General features: G+C 38.2%; 1 protein-coding gene across 4 annotated transcripts in view; it reads right to left on the reverse strand.

The window, feature by feature from the left end:
* The window catches only part of TOR1AIP1 (torsin 1A interacting protein 1), a 39,088-nt gene that overhangs the window by 12,266 nt on the left and 4,303 nt on the right, over positions 1–22,519 (reverse strand). For 2 of the 4 annotated variants that reach the window (XM_008978377.6, XM_008978378.6), the window contains exons 3-6: positions 18,415–18,471; positions 7,630–7,671; positions 6,410–6,496; positions 3,771–3,827 (exon numbers count right to left, since the gene is read on the reverse strand). In XM_008978377.6, the coding sequence (XP_008976625.1) occupies positions 3,771–3,827; positions 6,410–6,496; positions 7,630–7,671; positions 18,415–18,471 (243 nt within the window). Of the gene's footprint in view, positions 1–3,770; positions 3,828–6,409; positions 6,497–7,629; positions 7,672–18,414; positions 18,475–22,519 lie in introns of all 4 variants that reach the window. The other 2 variants (XM_008978376.5, XM_003824716.6) reach the window with 1 other exon arrangement.

The following is a 22,519-nucleotide window of genomic DNA, read 5'->3' on the forward strand; positions in this document are numbered from 1 at the left end:
GTCATAGAATACTTGAAAATAACAACAAAAAAGATGTTGCACAGACATTTTGCTTGTTTACTGTGGATACTAAAAACAAACAACAAACAAAAAACATTCTCTCATCAATTCCAAGCATATAAATATATAAAGTATATATATATAAAAAACATACATATAATATATATATATATATATATATATATATATATATATATAAAGTGTGTGTGTATTTCTTTCCCCCTCATTTCTAAACTTCAAAATGTTTAGGAATTGGGCAACAACAAGGAGTTAGTTTAGGATCAGTACCATCAAAATAAAAACTACATATAGTCATATATATCAAGTATAATTTTGTTTAATTCTTTTTTTTTTTTTTTTGAGACAGGGTCTGACTCTGTCACCCAGGCTGGAATGCAGTGGCACAATCTCAGCTCACTGCAACCTCCACTTCCCAGGTTCAAGATATTCTCCTGCCTCACCTTCCCAAGTACTTGGGATTACAGGTGTGCACCACCATGCCTGACCAAATTTTTTGTCTTTTTAGTAGAGACAGGGTTTCACCATATTGGCCAGGCTGGTCTCAAACTCCTGACCAGGGTTTCACCATGTTGGCCAGGCTGGTCTCAAATTCCTGACCTCAAATGCTCTGCCTGCCTCGCCCTCCCAAAGTGCTGGGATTACAGGCATGAGCCACCATGCCCAGCCAATTTTGCTTAATTCTTATGTGGTAGATGCTATTACTGTTCGTATTTTATAAATAAGGGAAAATCGGCTGGATGCGGTGGCTCATGCCTGTAATCCTAGCACTTTGGGAGGCCGAGGCAGGTGGATCATGAGGTCAGGAGATCGAGACCATCCTGGCTAACACGGTGAAACCCCGTCTCTACTAAACATATAAAAAATCAGCCAGGCGTGGTGGTGGGCGCCTGTAGTCCCAGCTACTCAGGAGGCTGAGGCAGAAGAAGGGCGTGAACCTGGGAGGCGGAGCTTGCAGTGAGCTGAGATCACACCACTGCACTCCAGCCTGGGCGACAGAGCGAGAATCTGTCTCAAAAAAAAAAAAAAAGTGGGGGGGGGGAACCAAAATTGGTAATTTTTCCAAAATTATATATCTAAAAGTAGTCGGGCTGAGATACAAATCCAGGCAGTCCATATCATATACCACATACCATACCATAAAGAAATGGTATGTACTATCTATGCAGATTTATGGACATTGCAAAGTAGCTGTGAAGTAAAACATGCTACTTCAGGTTTTGAGGTGGTATTTAAGGATAACTGTAAAATGACACAATGGGATGACTAAAAAATGACATTACAATTATAACAAGGTAAATTTTCAAATCTGCCCTGAGAAAATGAGTTACTCTTTGATGATAAATACAAGTATCGATTTACATTTATTTATTTTCAACTTTTTCTGAATACAAACATGTGCTAGCTGTTTAAAAAAAGGGGCCATTCTAGAAATGCTTAATTTAAAAATTCATGAATATCTACCTGTTAAGTACCTATTATGTGCACAACATTGAACATAGAAATATTATGGTAAATAAGACAGATATTCTCTCAGCTTTGTTTTCAGCCTATACTAAAAATATACTTTTAAAAAAGTGGATACATACGTTTTAATATTTTCATCAAATTCTAAGACATACTTTTTAAAAAAATGCCCTTTGATCTACAGATATATCTTTTAATTAATGGTATGGCATAGTTTAACTGGATGGTTCTTCTTTCTCATTGATACATAAAATCAATAGTATCTTAAAGTCAATGAAATATATCTTGATCAACTTTTCATTAGGATACAATGAACTAACTCATTTTTCATTTCTAAATAGTATTTCTTTTTTTTTGAGATGGAGTCTTGCCCTGTCACCCAGGCTGGAGTGCAGTGGTGCAATCCCAGTTCACTGCCGCCGTTGCCTGTTGGGTTCAAGCGATTCTCCTGCCTCAGCCTCCCAAGTAGCTGGGATTACAGGCACCTATCACCATGCCTGGTTAATTTTTGTATTTTTAGCAGAGACGGGGTTTCACCATGTTGGCCAGGCTGGTCTCAAACTCCTGGCCTCAAGTGATCCACCTGCCTTGGCCTCCCACAGTGCTGGGATTACAGGTGTGAGCCACCGCCCCTGGCCTAAATAATATCTCACTGCATGGGTATAATATCATTTATACGGGTAGATACATTTAAGAGTTTCCAAAGATCAAAGATTTGGAGTAAAATAGGGCAAATACATAAAATAATTCGAAGAGTAATTTTCCACAACTGATTTTTTCCCAGCAGCTAATTCATTTTATGTCTCATTTTATAGTCACAAACCCAGAACCTACTAAAAATTAAAATAAAAAATATAAAATTGAATTCTATAAATACAATGATTTTAAAAAAGATTTCCAAAGGCTTTTTCTTTTTTTCTTTTTTCTTGAGACAGGGTCTCACTCTGTCGCCCAGGCTGGAGTGCAGTGACACAATCTCGGCTCACGGCAAGCTCCGCACTGCCCCCTCAGGTTCACGCCATTCTTCTGCCTCAGCCTCCCGAGTAGCTGGGACTACAGGCACGCGCCACCACGCCCAGCTAATTTTTATATTTTTAGTAGAGACGGGGTTTCACCATGTTGGCCAGGATGGTCTCGGTCTCTTGACCTAGTGATCCGCCCGCCGTGGCCTCCCAAAGTGCTGGGATTACAGGCATGAGCCACCACGCCTGGCCTTCCAAAAGTTTTTTCTTAAGAAAAGAAAGTAATGTGGAAGAAAAAAAAAAGTTCTTGAAGATTTTTACATACAAAGATATTTTTGGTTGATTAATAACTAACTCAGATTTTGGGAGACTTGATTTAAAAATGTCAAAAGAAAAAAACAGTAGTAACAAAATAATAAAGGTGGCTGGGCGCAATGGTTCACACCTGCAATCCCAGCATTTTGGGAGGCTGATGTGGGAGGAATGCTTGCACCCAAAAGTTTGAGACCAGCCTGAGCAAGATAGTGAGACTCCATCTCTACAAAAAATTTAAAAATTAGCTGGGCATGGTAGCACGTGCCTGTAGTCTTAGCTACTCAGGAAACTGAGGCAGGAGGATCCCTTGAGCCCAGGAGTTCGAGGCTACAGTGAACCATGATCGCACCACTACACTTGCCTGGGTAACAGAGTGAAAACCTGTCTCAAAAAAAGAAAAAAGAAAATAATAAAATTAAAAAAATGTCACCAATGATTCTTAAGCAAACCATTATTAGCATTTTGGTATATGACTTTCCAATTTTTTTTGTTGTATTTTCTCAATATTTGATCACAAAAATTTTCAGTTGTAAGACTGAAATGAATATTTATATACCCATAACCAAGCTTGCCATTAACTTTTTATTACATGTGCTTTATCACTTATTTATTCATCCTTCCAAACTTTTACAACAGAGTTGAAATTGTACTAATATAAAATTTTATGTCCTTATTAGAATAAGTGCATATAAATAGGCTCAAACTACTACATTAGTCTGTTAAAATAAAAGCAATCAACCCATTTATACTGCTAGCAAAGACATTCAACAAATCACAGGAAGTAGTAGTTTTTTGTTTGTTTTTTAAGTTCAAATTCAGGTTTGGGTATAGAGAATAATAACTCAATAAGCAAGGTCAAGTGGTAGAGAGATATCGGATAAGTTTTTTTTAGCATTCATTATTCCTCTTGTTTAATATTTACATTAAATTTCAAAAGAGGATCTTCAAAAATAGGAACATCATTTGACCAAGCTCACAGGAAGACACTGTAAACACAGCTTTACTTACTTTGTGATGACTGCCAAAATGATTCTATATATTGACTAGATGATCTGGTGGTTTTATCTAAAAAATAAAAAACAGTACACTATAAATAATATCCAACTTTTAAACTGCACATTTTACAAGACAACAGTGAGAAATTAATAAAAAGAGCAAAAATATTTGGGTAACTCCCAGGTGGTTAAAAACGTGGATGCATAATTTATTTAAAAAATTTCTAGGCTGGGTGCAGTGGCTCTTGCCTATAATCCCAGCACATTGGGAGGCTGAGGCAAGCGGATCACCTGAGGTCAGGAGTTTGAGACCATCCTGGCCAACGTGGTGAAACCCCGTCTCCACTAAAAATACAAAAATTATCTGGGCGTGGTGGCGCGTGCCTGTAATCCAAGCTACTCGGGAGGCCTTAGGGCAGGAGAACTGCTTGAACCAGGGAGACAGAGGTGCAGCGAGCCGAGATCGCACCACTGTACTCCAGCCTGAACAAGAGAGTGAGACTCTGTCTCAAAAAAAAAAAAAAAAGGTTAAAAAAGTTTCTAAAGAGTCATGTCACATCTAAAATATTAGCTAATAGCCACTTAAAAAATTGTTATGATACAGAACATGCCCCAAGGTAATGACATAATAAAACCTTTGAGTTGCGGAAAATTTTCAAAGTTTACAACAGTGGATCATCTTGAAGTCATTAATATCCATTTTTGCTTTAAATTTTTATTGCAAGTGGGCAATATTTTTGTACACTCTTTTTCTTTCTTTCTTCTTCTTATTTTTTAAGAGATGGAGTCTCACGTTACTGCCCAGGCTGGTCTTGAACTGAAGGGATCCTCCTGCCTCAGCCTCCTCAGTATCTGGGACTATAGGTACCTATCACCATGCCTTGCTTTCAGTCTACTCTTCTTAAAAACATTTTTTCCCATATAAAAGTAGAATTTATAACTAAATTAGTTTAAAAGTGATCAGGTTGCTGTTTTGGAAACAGACACATTGATACAAAAAGGTGAAGTGCCCATATTTTTTTTTTTTTGAGATGGAGTCTCGCTCTGTTGCCCAGGCTGAAGTGCGATCGTGCAATCACAGGACCTGAGGTTTATGTACTTCCAAATAGTTATGCTGGTAGCAATGGCAGCAAACTATTGGCTATATAAATGGCTTAATTAACCTCTAATTTTTAGAGCTTCATGTAATATGTATGAACACTAATAACAGCACTTAGTTAGTGTTTACTATGTGCCAGGTAAGTGCTTTGCATATATGAATTAATTTAACCCCCACAACAATCCAGATGACAAGACTGAGGAACACAGAAGTTAAATAACTCTCTAAAGGCAAACAGCTAAAAAGTGAAGGAATGGAACCCAGGAATTCTAGCTAGACACTACCAGCATGTTACAAATCTCCATTTCTGTATCAAGAATTCATAGGAAAAATGAGGAAGGGTGGGAAACACACAGAATACCAAATGCCCAACAACCAGCGTATAATGCCAGTCACGGTGGCCCACACCTATAATCTCAGCACTTTGGGAGGCTGAGGCAGGAGAATTGCTTAAGCCTGGGAGGTCGAGGCTGCAGTGAGCCATGATCGCATCACTGCACTCAAACCTGGGTGACAGAGAGAGATCCTGTCTCAAAAAAATAAAAACAAAAACCAAACCAGCTTATGTACTTATTTTTAAAGTGAAATGATGAGGTAAAGAATAGGAATTACAGGTCAGGCGTCGTGGCTCAGGCCTGTAATCCCAGCACTTTGGGAGGCAGAGGCAGGTGGATCACCTGAGGTCAGGAGTTTAAGACCAGCCTGGCCAACATGGTGAAATCTCATCTCTACTAAAAATACAAAAATTAGCCAGATGTGGTGGTGCGCACCTGTAATCCCACCTGCTTGGGGGGCTGAGGCAGGAGAATCACTTGAACCCGGGAGGCAGAGGCTGCAGTGAGCCGACATTGCGCCACTGCACTCCAGCATGGGTGACAGAGTGAGACTCTGCCTTAAAAAAAAAAAAAAAAAAAAAAAAGAATTGGAATTACAGAAATTTTAAGGAGGTGGTGAAGGGAAAGTGCAGGACTAAAGTATAAAATTACTCATTATTTACAGAGTTTACAAATTTGTTTAGCGTTATCTTTTTTTGGGGGGGGAGGGTCTTGTTCAACATTACCTTAAGCCTCAAACTGGTATTTTTCTCTCTTTAGTCAACTCTTTCATTGAATAAACTTAAATTCACATAAACAATCAGAACTTGTTAATTAATAATTTGGTTTGAATTTGAAAATCCAGAGATAAAGCTAGTTATCTAATTAAATGAAAACTTCCTAAAAGTAACACCCCAGATAGTGTTGTCAGTCCCAATGGCAATGTGATTAGTTTCTCTATAAAATTCAAAAACAACAAGTAACTCTTCTTTTGAGCACAAAAATATCTTATTTTCCACAAATATCAAAAAAAGCTAAAAGTGATTTGTTTAGATATCATGACATAGTATTAATCGGATGAACACACGAAATCAGTAATTTTAATAAATATTTAAAGAAAAATTCATGACTTTTTATAAAGTATTAATAAAAATTTGAAAGTTTTTTTTAAAAAGCAAATTTGTGGAATACCAAAGATAGTTCTATGAGAAGAGTCATATGTATATAAAGCAATATTACCTCCAGATTCATCAGAATCCCTGGATCTGGCCTTAACAGTAGTGACACTGCTGTGAGAGCTGTCTTGATCATCTTCTTCAGTTTCTCCTAAAGAGAAGTAAACAATATACTAATATAGTCTATTTTAATGCTCAGAAGATCTGAATTTAAAAAAACCAAGCAAATAATTTAACATTAAAAGAAGGCTTTTAAGTTATCAGATATAGATCTACTGTTTGTTTATCATGCTTATTATTTTGAATCCCAAAGTTCCAAAGGAACTAAAATTTATCTCAATTTGTGTCCTCTGGGGCACATAATACTTTCCTAAACAAATATTCAGAGTAATATCTAAAAAACTATAAGGCTTTAATGTAGAGTCAAAAATGAACAGATGAGCGTTAAACAGTGGAAAAAGTTTATGGGGAGGAAAACTACATATAATTAGTGTGTAGTTAAATTCAGATGTGTATTTGTGTGTGTGTGTTGGTGGTAGAGGGGTAGTGTACACACACCTGCACACAAACATTCTATTATGCAAGTGACCACCCTCAGATTATGCTGAGCTTCAACAAAAACTAAATTTTACTCCTGTACTTTTCAAACATAAACTGGTTATGAGAATTTGGAAAACTGATTATTTTAATACCATAATAGAAAATATTATCTTTGCTTAAAATGAACCCAAATAGACAAAAGATGCTTAAAATGTAAGGCTGTCATCACTCATTCTATCTGTCCTATTATTTCTGCCCAGTTAACAGTTCAGATAAGCATGCATTTTTTTTCTTGAAGAAAAACACATTATTTTCTGTTCTAACTTCTTTTTGTTTTTTTTTTTTTAAGAGATGGGCTCTCACTAGGTTGCCCAGGCTGGAGTGCAGTGGCCATTCACAGTTGCAATCCCACTACTGATCAGCACGGGAGTTTTGACCTGGTCCGTTTCTGAACTGAATGGATTCACCCCTCTTTAGGCAACATGGTGGTCCCCCGCTCCCGGGAGGTCACCATATTGAAGCCAAACTTAGTGCAGACGCCTGATCGGCATAGTGCACTACAGACAGCCCAGAATTCCTGGACTTAAGTGATCTTCCTGCCTCAGCCTCCCGAGTAGCTGAGACTACAGGCATGTGCCACAGTCCCCGGCTCTGTTCCCACTTCTTAAATATCTATCAGAATGGCTTCTAATGTAAAGAAAAAGACTTAAAGTATATATTATATGATATTTACAAGTAAAATACCTTCTTCAGAGGAATTGACCTTCTGTTGGACACTGGTGGCTTCTAGAAGAAAAAAGCATACATCAAATATTAAACATATAACATCAAAAGTTAAAGCTTAGGAATAAACAAAAGCTTAGGAAAAAAGTTAAAGCTTAGAAATAAATAAAAGAGCATCTCGTTTAGGAAAATGAACATGAGGACACATTAAATAAATTCTTTTTCTGTTAAATCACTAAGAATTGGCCGGGTGCAGTGGCTCACGCCTATAATTCCGGCACTTTGGGAGGCCGAGGTGGGTGGATCACTTGAGGTCAGGAGTTTGAGACCAGCCTGGTCAACATGGTGAAACCCTGTCTCCACTAAAAATACAAAAATCAGCCAGGAGTGGTGGTGTGTGCCTGTAATCCCAGCTACTCGGGAGGCTGAGGCAGGAGAATAGTTTGAACCTGGGAAGCAGAGGTTGCAGTGAGCCGAGATCACGCCACTGTATACCAGCCTGGGCGACAGAGCAAGACTCTGTCTCAAACAAAAAAAGGAAATGAAGTGCTTAATTTTCCTTCAGTCACCGGTCTATTTTTACTCTAAAATGTAACCTTTGTATGCAAAAAAAACATTAAATTCTACATTGACAAATATTCTAGTGTGTATAGGTTTGCTATATTCTCATTCTCTTATTTGCCAAATCCCCTATACTCCCTTTAAAAACCAACTACACTAACTGGACTGATAACCCAGTTCTTTCGAGCATTGGTGTATCCAAAGAGGAAGAAAGGTAAAGAAACGTCTAGTTCTGGCGGGTCCATGTATGTCACTGTTTTCCAGTGCAAAAGAGAATTTGAACAAAAATAAATAAGCAAAACACATCAAATAAACTTGGAACATAGTATTTTTACATGGGCTATTCTGAAACTTAAAAAAAAAAATAGTGAGATGTACCCAAATGCAGGTATTTCACAATTGGGTTAAAATATCGCTGAAGGATCATATGTAGAGAAGTAGCATGATTTAGACTTCTTCAACAAAGCTGAGAAAATTTCAGCTTTTATCTCTACTGATTTTAACCTCAATTTGCTTATTAAAAGGGACAATAGTATTATAGAAAGCAACTGCTAACACATTATATGGTGAATTTGAAAATATTTATTTTAAATCCATTTAATTAGATTAGTATAATACTAGTCAAGCTTTGAGTTCCACTGAAAATACTTCCTCTTGACAGTGGCAAGTGCAAATCAGTATCTGAAATATATTTGCCAACATTTTTTTATTTAAAAAAAAAAACTAACCCAGAGAAAACTGCTGATAACACCATGTTACTCTTAAAGAGCTAGACTCTGGTGTATTAAGTACTATTTTGCTCTAGGTTTCTTAGGAACACTGTCCTTTCTTTTTCTCTTTTTTGAGGGAGAAAAAGGAAAAGTCAAACAAAAAAATATTTTTTAAGATTTTAATTTAAAACAAGAGATGGGGTTTTACATCATGACCAGGCTGGTCTCAAACTCCTGGCCTCAAGCAATCCTCCCATCTCCTAGCCTGTAATCCCAGCACTTTGGTCTCTTAAAGTACTGAGACTGTAATACAGGCATGAGCTCCACAGCTGGCCAAAAATTTTTAATTAATATTTCCATTCCTACAAAAAGGTATTGTTCTCTTTTTGAAGTTTTATTCTCTAAGTGCATAATTATTATAGTACTTCATATTTTTGTATAGCAGTTTTACTTTATTCATTTACGTAACTATTCACATAGCATGCAAATACAAGATGCTTTCTTAAGAATCAATAATCATATTTTTGTTATTATCTTAAAATGCTAAGTCCTTAATATTTGCATGATGCTATTTGATTTTCAAAAAACCCTTCATGAATGTCATCTGATTCCCATCTCATCATAAGGGAAGATTTTCATAAGTAAGGTTCATAGATATCAAGTGACTTGTCTAAGGGTATAGGTCTAATTTAATAATAAAAAAAGCCAGAAGACCGCAGGTTCTTCTGACTTCCAGTCTATTACAATCCTACCACCTCATCAGTCTTGTTCATAACAGCACATAGTAAACAATCAATAATTTTTTTTTTTTTTGAGACATGGTTTGGTTCTGTCGTCCAGGCTGGAGTGCAGTGGTGTGATCTTGGCTCACTGCAATCCCTCCCTCCCAGGCTCAAGCCATCCTTCCACCTCAGCCTCCTGAGTAGTTGGGACTACAGGCACATGTCACCACACCCTGCTAATATTTATACTTTTTGTAGAGACAAGGTTTTGTTTGCCATGTTGCCCAGGCTGGTCTCGAACTCTTGAGCTCAAGTAATCTGCCTGCCTCAGCCTCCCAAAGTGCTGGCATTACAGGTATGAGCCACTGCACTTGGCCAATTTTTTGAATAGATGAATAAAGAAATGGCTGACAGCTGAACTTTTCCTAATATGAGAGGTTCCAACAAACTTCTAAGTGTAATTCATGTAATACAGTAGGCTTTACTAAGGTCCCATTTATATTTCAGTGTTATGTTTTACATAGTTACTCTAAAAATTATATGGTAGACAAAACCTCTTTAACTAAGGCTGAATAGATTTTAGAATCTATAATAATGGAAAAGATATGTTGGAGATTTACATTCATTTGTTGAGCTATCAGAATAGTACAGTACAGTACACAGTACAGTAGTATGACTAATACAGTAATCCCTTTTTTCGATAGGTATGTTTTATCTGTATACATTTGAAGATATGTTTTATTTCTGTACACATTTGAAGTTCCAGGTCAATTTGTCTAGAGCCAATTCATTTAACAGTCATTTCTCCATATATCAAGTTGCCTAAAATTCAATCTTTTTTCTGCTTATCTATGTGTTATCTAATTAGCATGGAGAGATGGTTTAATAATTATTTTTTAGCCAGCTTACATAAGGGAGCTCCCCATTTGATTTTAATACTTCTAACATGTTATTATATTTGAAGTATCTAATAAATCATGGATTCTATCCATTTTTCAACACTTTTCAGACTTTTGGATTTAATCTAGTAACTAAAGATCCTTTTTTAGAATTCTATGTTCCTAACAAATATTTATCAATAGTATTCAAAACAAGAATAACTAGTTATGCAATGCTATCTTGATCCCATCACTAAAAACAAAAAAAGTACTATTTTGTGTTTTATAATCCAATAATATCTATGAATTAGATCTTAAATAATAATAATCCCCGTAGATTTAACAATCAATCATTATTGAATCAGGTTATCTACTGTCTTGGCTACAGATACATTTTAAAACAAGGTTTTCATTCTGGTAAACAAAGCTCAAGAACCCAAGCCTGCTATGATTTCGAATGTCATTCTAAACATTATTTAATGTCTCAGATAAAGAATTATGGCTAGTGTGAGAGTATTGTCTGTAATATAAAAGACTTTAATTTCTCATATTGCATGCTCTCTAAAGGTAAAATGTCTATTATAAAGCAAACTGTAGTATTTGCAAGTCTCCGTCCTCATTCTGCCTGCTATTCATCCCTCAAAATTCAATCCAAATGTCATTTCCAACTCATAAAACCACCTCAACCTCTTCCACTGAGTAGGGTGCTTCTCGTCTAGGATCCCGCAGACATATGTCACTATTTCAGCACTTAAAAAAAAAAAAGATTTGTAAACTTGTTTTTCTCTTCCATTACATCACGTACATCTAAGAGGTAGGAAAAAAAAAACCTGAATGGCTATTTATGATCCTAGCACTTAGGTCGGTCACTGACATAAAGAAGGTGTTTAAAAATGTTTGGCTGGGCATGGTGGCTCATGCCTTGTAATCCCAGCACTTTGAGGCAGAGGTTGCAGTGAGCCGAGATCACGCTACTGCACTCCAGCCTGGGTGACAGAGTGAGACCCTGTCTCAAAAAAAATAAAAATAAAAAAAGTTTGTTCCATGAATAAAATAGATTTTATGATTATAGAATAAAGATGTTCAGTCCAGATTTTTGCTAATATTTCTCATACTATGATTAACGTTACTTAGCAACTTAAGAAAAAGTCTGAAATTAGTGCTTAATAATTAGATACCTGCAAGGTTTTAAACATTCCACCTTTTTACCCAAGCTGCAAAGAATGGAAATAAATATTTAAGTGCGATCTGATGATGAATCAGTAGCCATGACTACATAAGCTTTAATTTCATTTCCCTCTTTTGTTTTTCACCTACCTCTATTTTAAACTTGGCTGCTACATGTCGAAAGTTAAAGCATTAGATTTTGTTTTTTGTTTTTGTTTTTTTTTTTTGAGACAGAGTCTCACTCTGTCACCCAGGCTGGAGTGCAGTGGTGCAATGTCGGCTCACTGCAACCTCTGCCTCCCGGGTTCAAGTGATTCTCCTGCCTCAGTTTCCTGAGTAGCTGGGACTACAGGCTTGTGCCACCATGCCCGGCTAATTTTTGTATTTTTAGTAGAGACGGGGTTTCGCCATGTTGGCCAGGCTGGTCTTGAACTCCTGATCTCAGGTGATCCACCTGCTTCGGCCTCCCGAAGTGCTGGGATTACAGGCGTGAGACACCGTGCCCAGCCTCTTTTTTCTGAGACAAGGTCTCTTTTTGTCGCCTAGGCTGGAGTGCAGTGGCACAATCTCTGCTCACTGAAACCTCTGCGTCCTGGGTTCAAGTGATCCTCCAGACTCAGCCTCCCAAGTAACTGGGAATATAGGCACGTGCCACCACACCCAACTAACAGTTGCATTTTTTCGTAGAGACGAGGTTTCGCCACATTGCCCAGGCTAAATTCCTGGGTTCAAGCGATCCACCTGCCTTGGCCTCCCAAACAGCTAGGATTACAAGCATGAGCCACCATGCCTGGCCTTAAAAAAATACTTTTTTAAAAAAGGTATTACTCTTCCCAATGTTCATACAGAAGCTTTGAGAATTAAAATCATATTTTGAGCAAAAAATCCTTAATATTAAAACATTATTAAAGAAATCATAAAGGCTGTGGCTTTAGCAAATATATAGACAAATGGTAATAATTAAACATGCTGTTTAAGAAGGTGTTATATTTTCCAGTAACCTCAACCAATTAGGAAAAGCTACTTTCAGAAGTCCGAGGTCTTTATGTTTAAGATAGATCACTTAACAGTCATCCCCTCTAGTGAAAACCAAGCATTAATTGTGCCACTTTGTTTACTTTCTTTTACTTGGCCACAGTTTTTAAGGAATTCAAACCTTAGGTATAACCCGGCCTTTTACAACTTATAAAATTCCCTAGTTATTTTGAAAGCCCAGGTGCCAAAGCATCTACATTTCTCCTGTAGATTTTGCTATTCCTATAAATTTGTGGGAGGTACTTGGTGTGAGGAGCAAAGGCCACTCAAGAAAACATAAACTTGGCTTACTTTGTGTTTTGTCTGGGGACAAAGACATGAAAATATAAATAAGACTACTGTGCTTTCTCAAAGGAATACTGGATAGAACACAGGAGTCATTGTTTCCTTTCTTTCTTTTTTTTTTTGAGATGGAGTCTTGCTCTTGTTGCCCACAGTGGAGTGCAATGGCACGATCTCGGCTCACTACAACCTCCACCTCCCAGGTTCAAGCGATTCTCCTGCCTGCCTCCCAAGTAGCTGGGATTACAGGTGCCTGCCACCACAATTGGCTAATTTTTTGTAATTTTAGTAGAGATAGGGTTTCACCATGTTGGCCAGGCTAGTCTTGAACTCCTGACCTCAGGTGATCCGTCCACCTCAGCCTCCCAAAGTGCTGGGATTACAGGCACGAGCCACCAGGCCCAGCTTGTTTCCTTTCTTCTTGTGCTCTGGGTACAACCTAGTATGGAGTGTTGTAATAAATATATGTTCGAGCAAGTATATAACTCCTGAATTTACTCTGACAACAAACAAATGACCATTTGCGTGATTTGTCGTCTTTATTCTTTTTTTTTTTTGAGACGGAGTCTCGCTCTGTTGCCCAGGCTGGAGTGCAGTGGTGGGATCTCGGCTCACTGCAAGCTCTGCCTTCCGGGTTCACGCCATTCTCCTGCCTCAGCCTCCCAAGTAGCTGGGACTACAGGCGCCCGCCACTGCGCCCAGCTAATTTTTTGTATTTTTAGTAGAGATGGGGTTTCACCGTGGTCTCAATCTCCTGACCTCGTGATCCGCCCGCCTCTGCCTCCCAAAGTGCTGGGATTACAGGTGTGAGCCACCGTGCCCGGCCTTGTTGTCTTTATTCTTGCCATCAGTATAAATCAGGGGTCAGCAAACTTTTTTTATAAAGGACTAAATAGTAGATATTTTAAGCTTTGTGAGTCACATAAGGTCTCTGTTACATGCTTTGTCTTTTTCAGCAGTGTAAAAATTCCTTCTTAGTTCATGGGCTGATTAAAAAGATTGTAGGCCAATTTCACCCAGAAGCGGTAGCTTGCTAACCCCTGGTACAGATAGTTTTAAGACTATCTGCTGGGCATAGTGGCTCATGCCTGTAAATCCCAGCACTTTGGGAGGCCAAGGAAGGTGGATCATTTGAGGTCAGGAGTTCAGGACCAACCTGGCAAACATGGTGAAATGCTGCCTCTGCTAAAAATACAAAAATTAGCCAGGCATGGTGTCATGTGCCTGTAATCCCAGCTACTTGGGAGGCTGAGGCAGGAGAATCGCTTAAGCCTGGGAGGTGGAGGTTGCAGTGAGCTGAGATCGCACCACTACAGTCCAGCGTGGGTGACAGATTGAGACTCTGTCTCAAAAAAGAAAAAAAAGACTATTTGATGCCAATCACGCTTTTGAGAACAGAGTCAAGAGTGGGGCAGCAGGAGAGAGCAAAGAATAGTCTGGTGATATCACTAGTATTCAAGCTCCACGAATGGCCATTTCATATACTCCAAGGTGTACTAACATTACTATAAAGGAATTGAAAAATGTCATTCTTTGTTTTTTTTGTTTGTTTGTTTGTTTTTTTTTTTTTGGAGACCAAATCTCGCTCTGTCGCCCAGGCTGGAGTGCAATGGCGCAATCTCGGCTCACTGCAACCTCCACCTCCCCGGTTCAGGCAATTCTCCCTGCCTCAGCCCCCCAAGTAGCTAGGATTACAGGTGCCCACCACCATGCCCGACTAATTTTTTGTATTTTTAGTAGAGACAGGGTTTCACTATGTTGGCTGGGCTGGTCTCAAACTCCTGACCTCAGGTGATACACCCGCCTCGGCCTCCCAAAGCGCTGGGATTATAGGCATGGGCCACCGCACCCAGCCTCATTCTTCCTATTAAACCCACAGAAAATTACTTTAAAATGAAAATCTCTTTTTTAAATTTACAATCACACAAAAAAATGAATTTAAATAATATGATATAATTTCAGACAATAAAAAACAAAGTTTTTATTACAAGGTGCTTATAAAAATGATCTAGCAAAGAGTGTTAGGTTATTTCAGTTCCAAGTTCTCTTTTTCAAAAAGTTTTTTTTTTTTTTTTGAGACGGAGTCTCGCTCTGTCCCCCAGGCTGGAGTGCAGTGGCGCAATCCTGGCTCACTGCAAGCACCACCTCCCGAGTTCACGCCATTCTCCTGCCTCAGCCTCCCAAGTAGCTGGGACTACAGGCACCCGCCACGATGCCCGGCTAATTTTTTGTATTTTTTAGTAGAGACGGGGTTTCACCGTGTTAGCCAGGATGATCTCAGTCTCCTGACCTTGCGATCTGCCCGCCTTGGCCTCCCAAAAAAGTTTTTTTTTTTTGTTTGAGACAGAGTTTTACTCTTTTTGCCCAGGCTGGAGTGCAATGGCGTGATCACGGCTCACTGCAACCTCTGCCTCCTGGGTATAAGTGATTCTCCTGCCTCAGCCTCTCAAGCAGCTGGGGTTACAGGTGCACAGCACCACCACGCCTGGCTAATTTTGTACTTTTAGTAGAGACGGGGTTTTGCCATGCCAGCCGGGCTGGTCTTGAACTCCTGACCTCAGGTGATCTGCCCACCTCAGCCTCCCAAAGTGCTGGGATTATAGGCGTGAGCCACCACACCCAGCCTAAAAAGCTTTTTTAAGTCTCTAAAGAAGTGGCCTGAACTTAAGTGAAAGATGAATTAGAGGAAGGTACAATGATTTATAAAGAAAAATGAAGCGTTTCCCTTTTGGCTCATCTTCAAATTTAGAAAATAATTAAAATGTAAAAAAAACTAAGTCTAACAACATTCAATGTAGATTCATTTAAAACCACAAATCATGGTATGTCATGTCCTATAGCCAGGCAGACACTGAAATGAATTAAAACCCGTTCAACGAACGTATTACAGCAAAGGACACTGAACTTACTGTGAACAACGTATCGAATTCACTTTCTAAATGAAGAAAGGGCCAGGTGTGGTGGCTCACGCCTATAATCCCAAAACTTTGGGAGGCCGAGGCAGGTGGATTGCTTGAGGTCAGGAGTTTGAGACCAGCCTGACCAACATGGTGAAACCCCATCTCTACTAAATATACAAAAATTAGCTGGGTGTCATGGTGGTCATCTGTAATCCCAGCTGCTTGAAAGGCTGAGGCAGGAGAATCACTTGAACCAGGGAGGCAGAAGTTGCAGTGGGCCAAGATCACGCCATTGCACTCCAGCCTGGGTGATAGAGCAAGAGCCTGTCTCAAGAAAATAAAAATAAATAAATAAATAAATAAATAAAAATAAAAAATAAAAATAAAAATCAAGGAGAAAGGCCGGGCGTGGTGGCTCATGCCTGTAATCCCAGCACTTTGGGAGGCCAAGTGGGGTAGATCACAAGGTCAGGGAGTTTGAAACCAGCCTGGCCAACATGGTGAAACCCTGTCTCTACTAAAAATACAAAACAAGTAGCTGGGCGTGGTGGTGGGCACCTGTAATCCCAGCTACTTGGGAGGCTGAGGCAGGAGAATTGCTTGAACCTGGGAGGCAGAGGTTGCAGTGAGCTGAGATCACACCACTGTACTATAGCCTGGGTGACAGAGCAAGACTCTGTCTCAGAAAAACAAAAACAAAAAATAAATCAAGAGAAAAACCTTAATTGGTAAGTTGTTATCTCCTTTTTCCTAATAGTGTGAATTTAATGAAGACTAGCAGGACTAAATTGATTACATGTTTTTATATGAATTTAAGCAATAACATAGGCATAATTACAGACAACAAAAACCAAGGCTGTTTATGGGAGGTCCTAGTCATAGGGACTGTGTCCCCACAAGCTGACATAATAAATTAGTATTCTCAAGCCAATGACTAGATATATATACTCTTGTATTCTATTAATCTGGACCCTCAAAGAGACCTTGTAAGAATTAGAGATAGGGTTGGGCGCAGTTGTGCATGCCAATAATCCCAGCACTTTGGGAGGCCAAAGCGGGTGGATTGCTAGAGCCCAGGAATTCGAGACTAGCCTGGGCAACATGGTGAAACCCCATCTCTATAAAAAACACAGGAATCAGCCTGGCATGGTGATGCATGACTGTAGTTCCAGCTACTCCAGAGGCTGAAGTAGGAGGCTCAGTTGAGCCTCCAGAGTAGCTGGGACTACAATAGGAGGAGGAGGCTGCAGTGAGCCAAGATCACGCCACCGCACTCCAGCCTGGGTGAGAGTGAGACCCTGCCTGGAAAAAAAAAAGAATAGAAATAAACGAACATAATTCACTCATTTTAGTATTTCTATTTGTTTTGTATGTCGAATCTGCAAGAGACATAGCAAGAGAATGATTAGGGTTGAAAAGGAAATGCATCATATGGTTCTTTACCACAGGTTCATTAACAAAACCTTAGTAGATCTTTACCACTGGAATACTTAAAAGGATAGTCAACTATCTATCGAAATAAATCAACATCATTCTTTGATAAAGAGAATGGGAAGCTACAGAAGCCTAATATAAAGATAAATACATTTCCTTTTTAGTTCCCATGATAAAGCATCTTTAAGAGCCAAAAAAACAAGGAAAATGAAGTAAAAGTAGACTGCTTGGAGTGGCTTTACTAGTTTTCTTCATAGTCATGAAATCAATTTCAGGGCAATACTTTTAATCGTTTTAGTCAAAAAGATAACTGAGGGAGGGACATTTTGTCGTTCTGTGCCACAGAGCTCCAGCTTGAATTTTTTGTTAGCAGTATACTGGAAGAATAAAGTCCCTGACCATAGTTTAAAATCATCATAAAGAATCACAGGAATATATAAGAAACAATCTCTTTAAAAAAGGAAGCTTTTTATATATGAATATAGAAATATCTCTGTATATATGTTAAGTAAAAATAAACAAGAAAGTACAGAAAAGTAAGCCAGGTGCCGTGGCTCATGCCTGTAATCCCAGCACTTTGGGAGGCTGAGGTGGGTGGATCACTTACCCAGGCGTTTGAGATTATGTGGGTAACATGGCAAAACCCCATCTCTACAAAAGATACAAAAATCAGCCAGGCGTGGTGGTGGATGCATAGTCTCAGCTACTTGGCGGGCTAAGGCAGGAGGACTGCTTGAGCCAGAGAGATTGAGACTGCAGTCAGCCCTGGTTGTGTCACTGCACTCCAGCCTGGATGACAGAGTGAGATCTTGTCTCAAATTAAAAAAAAAAAAAGACAGAAATGAGAGTTTATAAAGCCAAAATTTGTATTATAAAAAGGACAAGATAATTTCATCCATGAATTTCTGTAAATCTCCAAAAAATATAAACTGACAACATTGGTTGCTTTTGATGAAGAGAGACTGGCTGGCTGAACGACAGAGGGGACAGGGAGATTTTTTAATGTATATTTACAGTAACTTTTAAGTTCTGAATCATATGAATACATGTACAACCATATTTAAAAATAAAACTGTATTTATAACAAAGGTAAACCAACAGACAAACAATCTCTTACCAGATCTTGGGTATCTTAGAGGGGGTCGACGTAACCTGATTACAAGATCTTCACTCACTGCTAATATAGGAAGAGAAAACATTTAAAAATATATAAAATGTGAAACATACTAGCTTTATTACATGATCATCCCTTATTTATTCAACAAAGGTTTACAGAGCTTTTATTTATGCTAGAGAAGTAGAGACAAGCTTTCTAAGTGACAACTGTTGTGAACTAGTGATGATAGTGAACTAGAGACAAGTTTCCTGCCATATAAAATTTATAGTCTTGATGGAGAAATTTGCATTTTTTCTCAGCAAACCGTAGCTGTAGGAAGGAAAGAAATACTAAATAAAATTCTTCTAAATTGCTCAATTAAGAACCAAAATCTGTATTATGGTACCAACTCAATTATCTATTCCATTTGTGACTGACCCTCATTGTGGATTATTTATGGAATATTTTAATTTTAGGGTTAACATCCTGAGATTCAATACGCTCATTCTATTTAACCTTGTGTTGAAGAAATGCAAATTAATTTTAAATAAAAACATTAATGTGGGCCAGGGTTTATTTTAGACCATCTATAGTTCAATAGCATAGGGATAGCGGAGAAGCCGATCCTATTAAAATGTTAATTTTAGTCTAGAAAACCACCTATAAAAGTATGTTTTCTCCAAGTACCTCACATAACATATTCTAAAACCAAACATTTATCAAAATTTGGATTCTATTATGTTTTGTTTCATTCATCTGTATAAAAAAGCATTATGTCTTAGCTCTGAGTTGCAAAAACCACATTCTGGAACTTTGATGATCCCCTTAAATATTCCAGCTCTAAAATTCTATGAAATATCTATCTCAGTATTTCACACATCAAGTATTTAGAACTTATATCGATATCTTTAAAAATAAATCTTGCCAGCCTGGGCAACATACTGAGACCCTGTCTGGGCATAGTGGTGTGTGCCTGTAATCCCAGCTATTTGGGAGGCGAAGGCAGGAGGATGATAGCTTGAGTCCAGGAGTTTGTGGCTGCAGTATAACTGCACTGCACGCCAGCCTGGGTGACAGTGAGACCCTGTCTCTTTAAAACAAAAACAAAAACCCTGCACACATGATAATAAAGGCAAATTTTAGTTCCTGTTACTCCACATATTACAACTACCTTCCTCTTTTTCTTCTCTATACTTCTAGCCTTTTCAGGTTTAATTAAAACCTAAAATCTGTTTTTGGTTTGTCTGCTTTTACTAAGCTATGTTTAATCAAACTGACTCTACAGACATCAATCACTACTTCAGTTCCCATCTTTTCATTTAAGAAGCATTTCCTGCATGTGCTACTATATACATAGCCCATAGCCAAGTAAAGTACTTGAAAGACACAGGGTACCAGAGAGAGGTATGAGAGAACAAAATACCAAGTACCCTTCTTTGGTAGGAGGCTTCCTCACTTGTCTGCTTTTGTTCACCACTGCACCCTCAAATCAAAGCATGGAGACTGGCACAAAGTAGGTGCTCAATAATTATCTGGAGAATGAATGCTCTAACTACAGCAGCTAGAGAAGCAAATGTTCATGATAAAATAGTAAGCATTTAAGAACAACTATCTGATTATTTAGCTAGAAACCACACTAGTAGAACAAAAATACCCATTTAACTTCTGGAAAAGTAAATAGAATTTGTCCTAATATATTTTTGGATTATAAAATTAGTGTCATAATTTCCAGAAAGAAATGAATCTGGCCATAGGAGAATAACTGTTATGTAGGTATATATAACCTGAATTGATTAAACAACCTAACGGCTATTTTAAGTGAAAACAACTCAATTATGGAATTTCAAACGAGAAGATTTCAAACTATATTCCTGTTCTGAATTAATCAACATTTTCAAGTCTTCCAATAACAAGATAACCAAATGATGTAGATATTTTTACTACGTTGTTTTATAAGGTGGTCCTTTGGTTTAGGTATTTTTTTTTTTTTTTAGACGGACTCTGGCTCCATCACCCAGGCTGGAGTGCAGTGGCATGATCTCGGCTCACTGCAACCTCCGCCTCTCGCGTTCAAGCGATTCTCCTGCCTCAGCCTCCCGAGTAGCTGGGATTACAGGTGCCCACCACCACACCTGGCTAGTTTTTGTATTTTTAGTAGAGATGGGGTTTTCACCATATTGGCCAGGCTGGTCTCGAACTCCTGACCTCGTGATCCGCCCACCTTGGCCTCCCAAAGTGCTGGGATTACAGGCGTGAGCCACCATGCCGGGCCTAGGTCTTTATTCGTAAGGGCATCTTTGCATAATTTTCTGTCAGACCACACCGGTAGCCTTATATACAATTATAGCACTATTTTGAATATCAAAGTTAAACTGAATGTCTATCATTCTATGAGGAAGAAGGGCTTATCTTTACCTTAAACTTGTACTTAAAGCAGTCCTCCATCAAAGAGTGACTCCATTTAAATAATTTCTCTTAGACTTTATAAGCATTTAATAATTCCCTAAACTCTCCTTTCATTAAGAGGCATGGGATGGGAATATGCCAAGTATTAGATGTAGTATAAAAGCACCTTTTAGAGGAAGAAAACCCTGAGTATCTCAAACCTCTCAAAGACAGACATACTCTTATTTCTAGTAATACTGAATGCACAGTATGCTATCGATACAGTCCAGGTAATCTATGTGCAGATTCCATTTAATCTGTCATTTATATTGGTAAACATTTTCAATTTCTATTTATAGCATAAGCTTCTTGAGAAAAAGGATACACTTAAGCAAAATTGTATGAACTTCACATCTCTTGTAAAGGGCTATGAGAAAAAAAAAACCTCACTTGCATGTTTTACCGGGTACAAAGTGATTTCAAATGTACTATCTCATTTCTTCAGAGGCCCTGTGAGTTATGCAGGGCAAATAACACAGGTAAAGGCCTAAGGCTCAAGATGAGTGAGTAACTTCACTGAGGTCCAATGCTCTTGCCACAACCTCATGCAGCCATGGTGTACCTCATTAGCAGTTCTTAAATATGAGCCTAATATAAACTCCAAAAAGACTATTCAAGACATTCTATTACTTAATAGTTTTATAATGGTCCAGAGGCTAGCACTCAGTAGTCTTCATTATACCAATTTACTTAACTCCATAATTTTTATAAATTACTCTAGATTTAAAATTAGACATTTTCTCTTTCCCAGGTATATAATAAAATCTACTGCAAATAAATTCAAGATTATGGTTTTCCAAAATGGCCCAGAAAATCTGATTATATCATCATTATTCAAAGCATTTTTCTAAGATAGTTTATAATCTTAACACAGTAACATAGACTATTCAAGGAATATAGGATAGGCCAGGCGTGGTGGCTGATGCCTATAATCCCAGCACTTTGAGAGGCCAAGGCGGGTGGATCACCTGAGGTCAGGAGTTCGAGACCAGCTTGGCCAACATGGTGAAACCCTATGTCTACTAAAAATACAAAAATTAGCCAGGTGTGGTGTCAGGCGTCTGTAATCCCAGCTACTCAGGAGGCTAAGGCAGGAGAATTGTTTGAACCTGGGAGGTGGAGGTTGCAGTGAGTGGAGATGGCACCACTGCACTCCAGCCTGAGCAACAGAGCAAGACTTTGTCTCAAAAAAGAAAAAAGAAAAAAAAATTAGCATAAAGGTGTTTTTATTTGAAACTGAACTTGAACCAGACATACTTATTCTAAGTTTAGAATACAATAGTTCACATTATAAAGCATAATCTTATTAGAAACAGGTAAATAAGTCAGGATCTGGGTACTAAAAACCAAGGATTATCAGTTTTAATAGCTATGATTGTTTATTATTGTGAGACTTTCCTAATATCAAAAAAAGCAAATTGAAAATTAAATGGAACTAAAACCCAAAGCATTAATAACTGGACTTGATCCCTTCCCCAGCTTTTTAAAATATTTTAATCAGCTTTTAAAACTTAAGTGAACTATTAAATGTAGCCTACTTCCATGTTACATTGATTCTGACAATTTTTTTAAACACTTTAACATCTTTGAAATTGGGATGCATCATATAATTATGGCATATTACTACAAATTACCAAAAAATTGGCAGCATTTTCCCTTGCTAGGTGGTACATAAAACAAT

The sequence above is a fragment of the Pan paniscus genome, chromosome 1, assembly GCF_029289425.2.
Source record: "Pan paniscus chromosome 1, NHGRI_mPanPan1-v2.0_pri, whole genome shotgun sequence".
NCBI lineage: Eukaryota > Metazoa > Chordata > Mammalia > Primates > Hominidae > Pan > Pan paniscus.